Here is a 15,000-nt window from a genome sequence, read left to right as displayed (position 1 = left end):
GAAAGTGTTAAGCACTGATTTTCCTTTCTTTTCTGTAGAAACTTCACACAGTTGTGATATAATTGTAGGAGATTTGCCAGAAAACTTTATCAGATTTGAGATATGTTTATATATAATTATTCATTGGATGATTATACTTTAGAACTTAGATTAATATTTTACATCCTTCATCAAACATTAATGCCATTATTTCTTACACAGATATCGGGACCATCATGCATGTGTCGGAATTGTCACCACTCAAGGGCTCGGTATCCTGGACAGGGAAACCTGTCTCCTACTACCTCCATATTATTGATCGTACCAAGGTAAATTCCTTATACCAGGTACTTTGGCCTGGAATAATCCATGCAACATGGCTTCAAGGCAGATAAGTGACCTAAATTAGCCTGGCATAAAGCTAACACTGACCCCTGACCCCCATTTTTTCTCAGTCATTTTAACCTCAGACAGTAAGACGTGTTTTACCTCCATCCTCTCACCACCCCCTTTGTCCATCTCCACCCTGTCCTATAGGTAACTACAGTTGAAGACCTCTTCCCTTTCCATCCTATTCCCAATCAAAAAAAGTAGAATAATGTCTGATGTTTGTCTTTTTTAAGCATGCAGAGTTAAACATCAGGGACAAGTGAAATACAAAGATAAATAAAAAATTAAGCAAAATATATAAAGTTCTCTACTATTTGGCTGACAGATATGGCCAGAATCATCACCAATTTTTACAATGTATTATTACAGTGACAGTAGTCAAAATCAGCTGTAGCATTATTGAATGATTTGCCTAAAAGGACATGAAGACAATATTCATACAGCTTACTACCCCTTATTAATTCCTATCCTTAACACTTTCTCTCTCTCTCTCTTCCACTTTCACCCTCTCTTTCTCTCGAGTCCTCTTGCTCTCTTCTTCTCCCTCCTCATTCTCCCCCTCTCTGTTTCTCTTCAACTTTTGCTTCCATGTCATTTTATTACTTTCTTTCTTAGCTACCCTCTCTCAATGATGACGTCAGGACCCCATAAACACAACTCCAGACCAAATAGCTGTACTCTTATATAACAGACAGTATATATACAGGATTTTTTCAAGGGTAATCATCTCTCATGCACTCATGTGAACTGCAAGATCTCCATAGAAAAGTTTATGATAGTGAAGGTCCATGATAGTTTTAATAATAAGAGTAAACTAAGTTAGTGATGAAAATCTTAATGATATAAGAAGCTGATAAATTTTTTGATTTACACAGTGGATGTGCTATATTTTTAAGTAATTATGATAGATGGTACTGGTTATATTTCATTTCTAGTTTTAACATGTGCTGTTGCATGCTATAGATTATAAGATAAATCTTATAGTTCTTATGGATGAGTTTTTATCAGTTTTTTTTTTTTTTACCAATTTACTGGAGAGCTGGTTAACTTCGATTTCTAGCAATAAGCGGATGGAACAATTTAATATTTTCTGTTTGTATAAAGGTGTTGATGATTTTTAAATCAGTTTACATCAGTTTTGAGACTAGACCTTTTAAAATTACTTCATTTTTTTTTGTCTGCTTCTCTCAGCCTTTCACTTCTCTGCTTCTTAAATATTCCTCATGGCTGATCTTTTACTAACAAATCTGAGTTCACATTGCTGCTTATGCAACTGTATTCCTACAGCATTATTAACATACAAATAACATACAGTATATATATCTGGAAAGCTGTTGTAATAATGCCACATTGATGATGGTGAAAGTGTTATATGAATATTTAGATTTGCTATGAAATATTCATTATTATGAAATTGAAAATTTTACATATATATTTTTGTGCAGTAAGTGGGTACTATATGTAACATGCATGATGATCTGTTATTAAGAGTCTCACTAATGGTTTGTTATGTTGTTGACTAATTTATTCTGCTATTGTGATATTGCGATTTGTGGGTAGAAGGAAAAAATTCACAGCTCCCGTTGTGTTGGTATCATTTTGCTGAACAGCTTGGTACTTCACTGAAATTTTAATGACTGTAGATAAATAGTCCTAATTGTGAGTTCTCTATCTCGCTGGACATTTGTTAGGTAATTGCAATCATCTAATTAAATGAAATTCTCATTATATTAAGATAAAAGTAGAGGTCTTTTTGACAAAAAAAAAAGTAAAAGTATAAAATCTATTGATAAACTTTCCCATGGAATTCTGATTTGTTTTTATTATCTGAAAAAGAGTTCTCACATGAAGTGTAGATTTTTGTTTTGTTTTTGTTTTTGTTAAGAAGAGTGCCAGTTACTCAACTTGTAATCCTGAAACTCCAGAGATGAAAGTTTTTATGAGTATTATTATTATTGTCTTGCATATCTAGACCCCATTAAAAGTATATCATTTTATAAATGTGATAGTTATGCTTGTGAATATATCAATTTTTTTTTTTTGTATTTCACGTATATAAGGAGTTTACCTTCTTCTATTTTATTTTGTAATTTATTCATTACCTTTTCTTTTGGGGGGGGACATAGAAACATTTTATGTTCAGTAATATAGATTGCCTTATCAGAATACTGGAGAAAAGGACAATTAAGTTAAACCTGTGTTGATGGTAACACTTCTTTCTTGTAGTGGTTTCCCCCCATCTGCAGCCCCATCCACAAATAATTTCTAGTTTTCATTTTTTTCATATTTTTACTCCATGTTGTAAACCCTATTCACTTCATGTGTTTTTCATTTTCTTTGAATGTTGTTTTTAGATGACTTGAATATTTACAACCAGACATGTTTACATTTGACTTCTGACAAAGACCAAGCAGTTTTTGAAGTAGCAACTGAATGGGTATTCCTGTCTGTCTGTCCCTCTTGTCCTATAGCAGTCCTGAGGAGCTGTAGATTGGTTTCTCTTTGCAGTCAGTATTTCGAAGTGAATTCCCTATCATCTTTAGACTCTTCTTTATTTGGAGATACTTTGGTGTCTGATGTTAAAAAAAGTTTGTTATTATCTTCCAGCAATTGCATCTGTTTCATCTTGCTTGATAAAATATGGAATCAGATACAGTTTGTACATTTTTACCTTTTTTTTCTATTTTGAAATGCACTGAACAAAGCCATATGATGATATTGATATATAATTTTTAAATATAAGTTTAACAAAACAACCATTTCATTGATTTATTAAATGTAGGAAAAACAACTTAATTGTACAGTTCAGTTGCCTCGCACAGCTCTGAGTATGCTAATTGTCTACAGAAGCAGTTTTGTTTAACCCGTTTGAATTAGTCGAGAGAAACACCATGTACAGTAAAGTTTATCCTTTGGAGCATTTGTAAAATATCAGTGCGCAAGAACGACTGTGAGAGACATTTTTCGGCCGCTCTGGGAGGAGCTTTGTTTACACTTCATGTTCAAGCCAGGCTGTAGAAATTTTGATCATGATGCTTTAAGGTCCTTTAGAGTCATTATTGGGATGATTACAATTTATTAAAGGAAGTGGATTAATGCGAAGAATAGTATTTACATAAATATTTGAGACCCATTGCAAAACGTCATAGGTTCATTTAGTAACATCATCAGTTTGACAGTCATTCCTGATACATTTAGCTTCTGTAAGTGTTGTAATTTCCCCTGATTAGTAAATCATACTGCTATTTGGTACTGTTGATAATTCATTGAACCTTGATCCAGACTTTTACCTGCCTGAAGCCTATACATGAAGCTTACTCAGCTTTCAGCCCTCTCAAAATTCAAAATTAAATTCTTTTAGTTTAATATTATGAATTGGTATATAATGATTGGTCTCCATTCTTTTTCCTTGTTTCAGTTGGAGCGCTATTTCCAAAGACTTAAGAACCCCAAACTGAGGGTAAGTTCGTAAGGAGTTTGAGGTTATCTTGGCAACGTCTTTGCTGTTCACAACTGCCCCTAACATCCAGCTGTAATTTCAAACTCTCCAACCGGTACATGAGTCTTGAAACAGGCCTGAGAGCTTTAAAGAAAGAGGAACACTTGTATGGTAACTGTGTTGAAGTTGATTTATATTTGTATTTATATATTTTTATATAATGATGATTTATAATTTCTATTTATTTATTTATTTATTATTTATTATTATTATTATTTATTTTTTTAGTGTGTGTATTGATGTGAGGTATGGTGGAGAAACAGCAAAGGTGTAGTTGTGAACATCAAAGTACAGCCCATGAAGGCCAGAACCAGAAGCTACCACTACTGGGGCAACTGCATCCCTGTCGCCTCCTCTCTCTAGCCATGTGTTCCAGTAGCCATTCTAGACTACTGATTTTGATGATTGTACAACAGCATTGCCTGACTTTTTATGTTTCTTACAAGTTCGTTTCAAGGTTCATAGACATTACTTAACTTAGTGCCAGTGGAGGAGAGGGGAGAGGGCTGACCAGGGAAGTATGTGTGGCTTGATTCCCCCCTGCTGTGGCTTGGGGTTTGACCCATTTGGTAGCTGGTCATAAACCAATCACAATAAAGCACATCCAACTGAAGGAGGTTGAGGGCTCATGGGTGACTTGTCTGTCTCAGGTTCTGCCCACTCCCAGACAACCTACAGACACTGTGGGTATATGTACTAACATTGAGCTGTGGTTGAGTTCTTGAAGGTTTGTTTGCGTCTTCTGTGAATATGGATTTTCATTTACCGAGGACTTTTGATGAATCTTCCTTGAACGGAGACGTGCTCAATTGGTAGTTTATACCACTTATAGACATAGTAATTGTTCTTCGCTCTACTGAGTGCTTGACTTACCATGGACATATTTTTGCTCTTAATTTGTTTATTGGCACCATTTGTTACTGAACACTGTATATACTTCCTACTACAGTATCAAGTATTTACATTTGTTCCCAATATGTCCTGCTCGTCAGTCATGTGATACAGTACGGCAAAAGTGTATAGTAAGAAATATTTTTACGAGTGTAGATACGAGTACATGTAAGGCTCATGCTTAACAACATATTACATTAGCTTTAAGCACTTCATGGATAGATTTCCTTTATCCCGTGCAACTCATCATGCCATGGTGTGCTTTTATGTTCTTACAGTCGGCAAAGAATGGAGAAGAGAAGCTGGTAAGTATATTGAAGTATCTATAGTTGCATGGCTTGACATAACGCTTCTGCAGAACAAAGAAGTGTTAGAATTTTGTGTGCCATGCTAGATCAGCGTCTTATCATTAGATAACAAGGTTGAGATGTTTTTATTTTTCTGGCTCTCCCAATTGGCTGGTGATATTAGCATTTTTTTTTTTTTTCCCCTTTTTCTTTTTGAGGAATAGATGTAGTATTCATCCTCTAGGAGATTATCAGTGCAAGATTTTATTTGAATTGTGACCTGAGTGTAGTTGCACCAATTCCTGTGTTGCAGTTTAGGTTCAGATTACTTTTATTTAATTTTTATTTTATTCAAAAAATTGCATCCATTTAACAATGAACACCTGACACACATGGTCACTTTATTCACAAACAAACACTGCATGTGCAAGTGTGCTCACACACACACACACACACACACACACACACACACACACACACACACACACACACACACACACACACACACACACACACACACACACACACACACTCACTCACTCACTCACTCACTCACTCACTCACACACTCGCACTCACACACTCGCACTCACACACTCGCACTCACACACTCGCACTCTCACACTCGCACTCTCACACTCGCACTCTCACACTCACTCTCACACACTCACTCACTCACTCACTCACTCACACACACACACACACACACACACACACACACACACACACACACACACACATGAAAACATTTGTCATAACTATATTTATTTTGTTTCTCCATTCAGGCAGATTTTTTAGCTAGACAGATATTTCTAAATTTCACAAAAGGATAATCATGTAATGCATATGTTACCAATAGGTTGTTATTCACTTCAAGTTTTATGGATTGTTCAACTTAGAAATTGAACAAAACATTTTTTTTATTTATATATCTTATATTTTTTTCATATCATTATGTCACTACACTGCATCATTCATTTTCCTTTTAGTTTCAGTTTTCACACAATCTTCCTTTTTTCTCTTTTTCTCTTTATTTTTGTTGGTATTTTTCTTTTGGGAGGATGTTGAAAGTCCACCTGGATCACCAGAGTTTGTTGTGATCAGATGGGTAAAGGAAATCTGATGGTGCTGAACATGTGCTGTGTACACTGTACTGGTTACATGATTTATATCTCTCTGGCTAAACACATTGGATTTGAGATCGATTAAAGGATTCTCTGGGTTATTTCACATTTTATTTCCTATCTGTTTTTCTTGCATTACTGTTTGTTTTGTTCCTGGGTTAATGCTCTTTACATATTCCCTGACTCTTTTTATTTTTTCCCCCAACTGACTCCTTTTGTCTTTGGTTAGTCATTTCCTCTTCTGTCAAACACCAGAAATGTTTATTTTCATCAGGTATCAAGCAAACTTTGAGTGATATATCACTTTATGAATATTATTGTACACATTGATATAAAATGTGCTCCAAACCTAAAGTTTCCTCACAAACTTTATGGCTTTTGGTTTGACAAAATTTTAATTTCAATTTGATATTCATTCAAGAAGAAACTGTTCCAAATTTACAAATATGTTAGAAAAAGACATTTTTTGGTGGTGGAGACCGTTTACCAAACTCCTTTCCCAAGTCCATCTTTATCAATATTTTTTATTTCTGTGAAGAAGATCAAGCCAAAGTTAGAACAAGAGTAAGCCCAACCAAAAAGAAAAAAAAAAATGTACAATGTACAGTGTACTAGGTACATGATTACTAAATAGAGCTCGCCAGTATACAAATGATTTTTTACATTTTTTATCATGTATAATAGCAATGCTCTTGAACTTCAGTAATTAGTTCTTTTAAATGAAAGAGAACTAAAAACCTTACTACTTAAGCTCTTCAGAACATTTATTTTACCAAAGATTAATATCTGAAAATCTTGTTCACTGGGTGCAGGAGGATGAGGCTCCTAGTGTGCGCAGAGTTCGGAGGGACCTCACCAAGGCCTCGCTTAATTCTGAAACTTCCTCTAACAACTCCTCTGACCAAAATAAGGATCTTGATGACCCGGTGATTGGCCCAACAACCAGGCGTGCATGGAATGACTGGTGTTCTAGCTCAACTATCATAAATTCCTCTTCGTCTGCCAAAACCACCCCGAAGGGTTCATCTTGTCGAAGCTCAGCTGATGAGAATGACGAAAATGTCAACAATGGTGCGACTCGACATGCGAATGCAGGGAAAAGACGGAGAAATACTCAGAGAAGAGCAGCCGCTTCCAAACCATCTATTGTGGATGAGCCAGATCCTCCTGTGGCGGTGAGTCGTCCGACCCGCACATCTAGCTTGATTTCCCTTGTAGTGTGATCTCTGTTGTGTGTCCTCAGACTCTCCTTGCTTATCCTCTTAAGCCTTTTTTTCTTTGCAATGTGTCTGTCCTTCATGCTGCACTTGTTTCCTTTTTCACTTCTGTGTTCTGTTTTTTTATTTATTTTTTATTTATTTATTTATTTTTTTTTTTTTGGAATCCCCTCATCTCATCACATGAACTTGGAGTACTAGCTGATGTATCACCCTGATATTTGCAAAAATGTTATTGAGAATTAGTATTTTCTGCAATAAGATTTCAGGATTTGTTTCTCCAACAGCCCCGAGTGCAGAGACGAACCACCATAAGCAGACGGGGTGGGAAAAGAGGTCAGAGGACGAACAAGAAGCCTATCAAAATTAATGGATTGGATCTCCTACATACGCAGACACTACTCAGCACAACGGAAGGTTAGTTACAGAATTTTGAACTTTATAGATAACTCAACATATAAACTTTTCCTCACAGAAAAGTCCCTCAAAGTCCTAAGACTTATTTTATAAAGATTTATATCTATATCTAATAATGTACATGTAAAAACATACGGAGAGATACATGCATTGATATACACATACACATATATGTACATGATGTATGTATATAATATGTACATATATCCTTATATGTATTCAAGCACACACACACACACACACGTGTGGAATTCATGTCAAACAAATTGCAAATAGACCAATGAAGGGAAGTACAAGAAAACACACGAATATGCCGAATACTGCTTCATGAGGGCATCATGTCCTGATGAAGCAGTAAATGCGAAAAGGCCTTCGGCATATTCGTGGGTTTTCTTGTACTTCCCTTCGTTGTTCTACACACACACACACACACACACACACACACACACACACACACACACACACACGCACACACACACACACACACACACGCACACACACACATGCACACACGCACACACGCACACACATATACATATTTGTATTTATGTATAGATTTATATTAGTGTATAGATTTATATCGGTATATATATTTATATCAATATATATATTTATGTCAGTGTACACACACACTCACACACAAAAACACACATACACACACAAAATCACACACACACAAAAACACACCACACAAAAACACACACACACACACACACACAACACACACACCACACAAAACACCCCCACACACACACACCACACACACACACCACACACACACACACCACACACACACAACACACACAAACACACACACACATACACACACACACATACACACACTACACACACATACACACACATACACACACATACACACACACACACACACACACACACACACACACACACACACACACACACACACACACACACACACACACACACACACACACAAACACACACACATGTACATACACATCACCATTATCTTGCAAGGTATTCAGAAGATATTTTTCATATGATTTGGTGTTGAGTAGAGAGTAGAAATGTTTTTAAATTGATATATTGAATTTTAGTTGTGATTTTTAAATTTAAGAAAATAATTTTAATAATGCTATTGTATAGTTTTTCACTGTTGTAGAATTATGTTTGTTAATCAGTGGTTTAAAATTCATTTGAGTTTAAAAGATTCATGTGTGTAGAGAGTTGATTGCATATTGGGTTATATAGTATTACATGGTTATTTCACTGTTAGCTTATCTCTGTTTTAAAGTTATCTTTGCTGTTTAACTGAAACTGTTGATAGATTTGAATGTAGATTACTTTTGTTGCAATACACCTGTGATAGTGGAGCAGTTTGTGTGGGGAAAAAAGGAGAAGGCACATTCTCAGTCAGTTGAAATAATTTTTATTGTTGTAGTGGTCCACAGCCAGCGCAGACAGTTGGATGCTATGGCTTTGACTGGGAGGTGCCACTTAACGAAAGCAGAGAAAGGTGGGACAGTAAAGCACACTTTTGTATAACAAAACTTATCACAACAACCAAAATTCTAGCGATTCATCCTAATGACCCTTATTACAGGTACTGCAGGAAAGCAGACATCATACCAAGAGCCTGCACCTGGCTGCGTTGATCAGAAGTTGTCCCTCTTTACATCATCCACAGTTGGAGGCGTGATTCGGCATGAGGAATTGCCCATTCCTCCAAAGTCAGACACGCCATATGCCCTGGAGGTTCTCCTGGATGTATTTCGTCAGCAGTTCCTTAACATGTTGGATACCATCAAGAATCCTGATTACAAAGACTATGTGTTACAACAGATTGAGGTAGAAAAGGTATGCTCAGATGAAAATTATCCACCTTGCATGTTGGTATACCAGGGTTCTTCATCATCTTAGCCATTGATTTGCTTAAAAATGGAAATGGAGGTATGGCAAATAATTGTAAATGAAGAATTAGGTTTACTATATATTTTTTTTCTTTTTCTAAAATGGTAACTTTTTACTGAGAAAAATTTTCTCTTCTAATCGGATGGGATTAGTTTGTTATTAAAGGAATTTTTGAGATGCCATTTATTATATTAACTATAACCAGTATTTAGAGTTAATACATCTCAACATTTGAAAGAAGTGTTAATTTAAAGATTGGTTAGAATGCAAAGATGGTAACTAAAGACAGAGACTAATTTAAGTTTATTAAATTTTGCAAAACTGTACCATTAAAAGCAAATTATGCTTCACAGGAAAAGAACAAGTCTTTGAAATCACGAGCAGCCCAGCTTGAAAGACAGATCAAGGTTCTTATTGATGATTCAGTTGCTCTGTTAAGATCTCGCATCTCAGAACTGGGTATGACAGCTGCAAATCCAGAAGACCTTCTAAACAGAGCTAAGGTATATTTTTCATTGGTTGTTCTCTTATGTTGGTTGATGATAGGTCATGTTTAATGTTATTTTATTTTTTCTGCATTTGTCAATTTACCAGAATATATTCCATTTGAAATTTCAGGAGATTGTTTGGCGCCACAAGGAGCTTCAAGCAAATGTTTCATCCCTTCAACAACAAGTAACATCTGCTGAGGAAGAAAAGGAGCGACTTGTAAGACTAAGAAAACATGAAATGATTAACAAGTACCAGAGGAATGGACACGTTAATGGAGTGGTTAGTAGATCATGTCTTTTCCAGATATTTCACTTTGTATAGTTATGAGAGAAAACTCATTTATAGATTCTGTTTTTTGGTATGTTGGCTCTGTAATATGAATTGATGCTTATGACTGTTAGATGGTTTTCCTAGGTAAAGGATGATTATTGAGTTTGGTCTACAAATTTCAGAACCTTGACATGTCCAACTTAACGCAAGAGTTCATCCTGCGAGAGATTTCTCAGACTCTATCACAGAGAAAGAAGCTTCACACTCAGGTTTCAAGACTGGAATCTGAGGTCAATAATCTGGAGAGTTCATCACCAGAGGCTGCAAGAAACCAGAACCTGGGGCAACGCTCTGATAAGTCACCAGGGAGGCACAAGACCAGACATAGGAGCCGCAATCAGGAATGGCCAAACATTCCTGATGTAGGAAAAATTGAGGAGAAGAATCCTGAAATTTTAGCTCAGAAGATACTAGAGACTGGGAGGCAAATTGAAGCTGGAAGGTTCCCTGTACTTCCTGCTGGCACAGAAGTTAGAGTACATGAAGGCCGATTACCTGTCAACAGTGAAGCTGCACGTATGCCACATCCCACAGATGGAAGACCAACAGAAGTGAGGACACAGTCAATACCTGTCAGTCAAGAAGGTGGCCGTGTTGTGGTGCTGGCTCAGAGATCGTTACCAAACAATACCCTGACAGCAAAGGTTGAGGTGACTAGTCAACCAGAGACAAAATACCAGCCACCTCCAGTTCGACCTCCTTCAGAAAAGAACCAAAGAACTTTCTCAATGGTACGGGCTCAGGAACCTCCAAGAGTGGCGGACTTTGAAGATCGTTTGAAGCTGATAATTACAAATGTCCTTAATGAAGACAAGCCACCTGCTTTGCAGCAGAGACCATCTCCCGTCCCAACCCAGTCACACCAGTCCTATTCATTGCCTGGGGCAAACAGTCAGGAGCTGAAAAAAGAGATGAGAGAAAAGAGAGGTGAAATTCGAGAAATAAAAGAATTAAAAGAGTCAAAAATTGGTCAGCCAGACTACACGCAGGTTTCCCCTGCCAAACTAGCCCTGCGGCGTCACCTTTCTCAGGAGAAGCTTGCATTGGAATGTGGACCTCCTGGCTCACTCAAAATTCAATCTATCACCAGAAATGTTGGAGATCTTATCAGTAGTGAAGTAGAGCGATCATTAGAAATCTCCTCCCAATCTACTGGCAGTTCTGCTGTTGACATGACCATAGCAGGAAAATCCATCTCTCCACGTCCAAATTCACGAATAGCAAGAATAGTGGAAGAGAGTTATGGCAAACCCCACACCCCTGATAGTGGTGATGGTCGCCAACAGTCTCCAGCGTTGCGGATGGTCTACTCACCCATCTCGAGGCCAAACAGCACTGAGAGCCTGCCCTCTACACCACAACCACCACAGGCAATGGAAGGCTTGATGTACCCTCGAGTCAAGTCTCCTCGGGGCCAGCCATTTGAGGAGAAGCCACACATGCCCCCACCAGTACCATCGCCTGGTCGAGATGGGCTAGAGGCCCGTCTAGCTTCCATGTATGGGACCAAGTGCCCACCACCTCCTTCAACCCCTCCCACCAGCCAGGCCACTCCCCCCTTGCCTTCAGGGGATAATAATAAGAGCAGATATGTGCCACTTCCAAGGGCAGAAATATCACCTATCCCTCACCACATGAATGAAAATAGAGGCTTACCAGTTGAGGGTCCTGTGGAGGGACTTGCTGCAACACTTCATGCAAGATTTGTCAGTAGACCACACCTTCAAACAAAAGTAAAGGTTGGTTGCCCTTCAGATTTTTATTTTTAAGGACTGTTAATGGATTGTGTTAATTCTATACACCTTGAAACTAGTACAGCAGATGACTAATATAGACATTCTTTCAGGTCAAGGAGGAACCCATTGATGTGAGAAGTCAAGAGGATGACCGAATGAAGCGCAAGATGAGATCCCCCCCTCCGCTGCCTATGACCATCCCACCCAAGAAGCAGCACTACTCAGAAGGTCCCCCACCCTCTTCCAATGCGTCTTCAGTCATGAGTCCGCCATCGTCCATGTCCTGTGTCCCAGTCACTCTGCCAACAGCCTCCCAGTCGTCCTCTTCCAATAAACCCTCCATTATTGTCAGTCACCCTACTACCAGCCAGTTGAAGACAGAACCACTGGACAAGAAAATAGATGGTAAGTTAATACATTTTTGCTCTTGGTACCATATGTAAATTAAATGTTTTCTTATTTAAGATATCTTCCATTTTTTATTGCTACTGCTTACTGTTAATGTTATAGACCAACTTTTTCACCTTAAGTAACTTCTTGGTTGTTAGAGTATAAAGTTTCATATCTCTGCTTGTAATCAGATATCACTATCCTCTAGAATTGTTCAGTTTATCTTTGTTCATTTTCTAGTCTTTCCTCTCAGCTCCCCTTAAGATTGAGTTCCATAGTTTCCATGCACAGCCCACAGTCTTGATGTGTTTGATGTTTGCATCATCTAGCTTTCCTCTTCTACAGTACTGAATATGATGCACAAAATACAACCTTTCTTTTTTATGTTTACTGTTGTGATGACCATAGGACTTGGACTTGGTGCCTCCTCCACCACCCTTATTTGACTACACACATGCAGACACTGTGGTCTCCGTTGCTCAAGTATCGCTCACAGTTTAAGAGCTGGGATCTTTAAAAAAAAAAGTTAATTAAAAAATATCCCTTTTTTCTAAGTGCCAGAATCAGCTGTGTTGAGCGTGGGTAACTGCTCGTATGAATGCTACCTCTCATGTTTATTCATTTTTTCTTTTAATAATTTTATTCACCATGACCATTATTTGGCATGAATAAAGTTCTATACAAAACTTTTTTTTTTTTCCTTTTTTCTTTTTTTCTAAAATCATTGACCATCAAGAATCATTTTTCATTCAAGTTTTGTTAAAATCATAAAGAGAAAAAAAAAACTTTAAGTCACTTATTATTTAATGATAATCAAGCATCTTTGAACAATTGCCCTTTAAGATTTAGGGAATAAAGATTCAGATATAAAGACCAGGAAAAAGTAATTAAATTCAGAATTCTTTATGTAAATAGTAATCAGTGCTTAAAGAAGTATAAATAAGAGAGTAAAAAATCTCGGTGTACTTATTGTATATACTTCTATTTATTTATTTATTCAATCACTTGTGGAAATATCTATACATCTAGTAAGCATATTCCCATTAATCTATGCTACAACTGCCAATGCCCCTCTATGGCCATCTCACAAATTATTAATTTATTCTTAATTACACACCAGAGGCACATGAGCCTTTGATACCAAGCTTCCAATAGAAAATGAGACTAAAATGTTCTTGAGAAATAATACTATTGAAAAACACTACTGCTTGTGCTTTGGACTCATATCATATAACAAATTATGACTAATCAAATTCCAGTAAAGCTCTTAGCCACTGTTACAAACTGAATCCATATACAGATCAGTAAATAAATCTTAATAATCTTTGAAGAATCGAAACTCATATTGAGTCACTTGAGAAAGAACCCAATTGCTCAGACCATTATGCCTGATGTATTGATTGCATGTGTCAGTAAGAGACATTCAGTCCATTGTAATACTGACAAATTTCAGCATTGGGAATATAAGGAGCAGCCTACTGGGTAATTATTTGATGACATGAAACTTACATTGGAAATGTAACCAAGTGTTACATACTACTTTCTCAAAAGAACTCTATAATTTAGTTATCTGTAATGAAGTTTGTGTTATAATCTTATTTAGAAATCAAAATTTTGTATGTGAAGACACACATCATAAGTAGCCCCTTATTTTCACTTGTTATCTATAAACAGATCACAAGGCAGTTATAGAATATGATCTTAGTATAGCAATTTTGACATCACAGCACTTTCACTGAAGTATTAGTTGAAGCAGTTGTTTTGATTATAAACTTTAAGTCACCACTGTGTAAATAAAAGTGACACCTTGGGAATGTGTTACTCTTGCAAGTTACAAAGAATTAGGTTAATTGAAAACTAACATGTTCAAAGGAGAAGTTATAACATTATTGATAATTCTTGCCATTTGTTTATTATGTGTTTGAAACTTGAAAATAAGAATGACTGATATATATTTGTCCCATTATAAAACAACTGCTTTTTCATAAGTGTTACTAAGTATGTGAAACTGGCAACAAATAGTATTTTTTGCTGTGGCACTCAAAAAACACAAATTAAAGGAATTCTGTAACTGCAGCTTATGTATTCAGAAGTTAGTGCTAGAAATGTTTCTCATAAGCAAATAAAAGTTTGTCATATTTTGTAATGCAAAACTTGCTTGAAATATTGAGAAGTTTGCTGAAAGCAATAACTTTACCCTGTAGGTTAACATCAAACCAAAAAAAAGTTTAGTCTAAAAATCTGCTTACTGTAGACAGAATTATTTATTGCCATAAGATGGCTCATATTATGTATTTTCATATTAATATTCTCTTTTTAGAATGAAAGACATTTCAGCAGCACATTTTTAAAAGAG

At 36.6% G+C, this 15,000-nt stretch overlaps 1 protein-coding gene across 1 annotated transcript in view; it reads left to right on the top strand.

Moving 5' to 3' along the window:
* The window catches only part of LOC119583697 (histone-lysine N-methyltransferase, H3 lysine-79 specific-like), a gene marked incomplete in the record, with an annotated part of 145,940 nt that overhangs the window by 117,009 nt on the left and 13,931 nt on the right, over positions 1 to 15,000 (top strand). The window contains 10 exon segments of the mRNA XM_037932332.1: positions 202 to 308; positions 3,788 to 3,829; positions 6,982 to 7,344; positions 7,674 to 7,803; positions 9,227 to 9,301; positions 9,389 to 9,642; positions 10,050 to 10,199; positions 10,315 to 10,467; positions 10,641 to 12,257; positions 12,365 to 12,659. Coding sequence (XP_037788260.1) covers positions 202 to 308; positions 3,788 to 3,829; positions 6,982 to 7,344; positions 7,674 to 7,803; positions 9,227 to 9,301; positions 9,389 to 9,642; positions 10,050 to 10,199; positions 10,315 to 10,467; positions 10,641 to 12,257; positions 12,365 to 12,659 — 3,186 coding nt within the window.

This window comes from Penaeus monodon, chromosome 17, assembly GCF_015228065.2.
Source record: "Penaeus monodon isolate SGIC_2016 chromosome 17, NSTDA_Pmon_1, whole genome shotgun sequence".
In the NCBI taxonomy this organism is placed as follows: domain Eukaryota; kingdom Metazoa; phylum Arthropoda; class Malacostraca; order Decapoda; family Penaeidae; genus Penaeus; species Penaeus monodon.
Note: the sequence above shows the minus strand (reverse complement) of the source record. Positions and strands in the feature narration are given on the sequence as shown.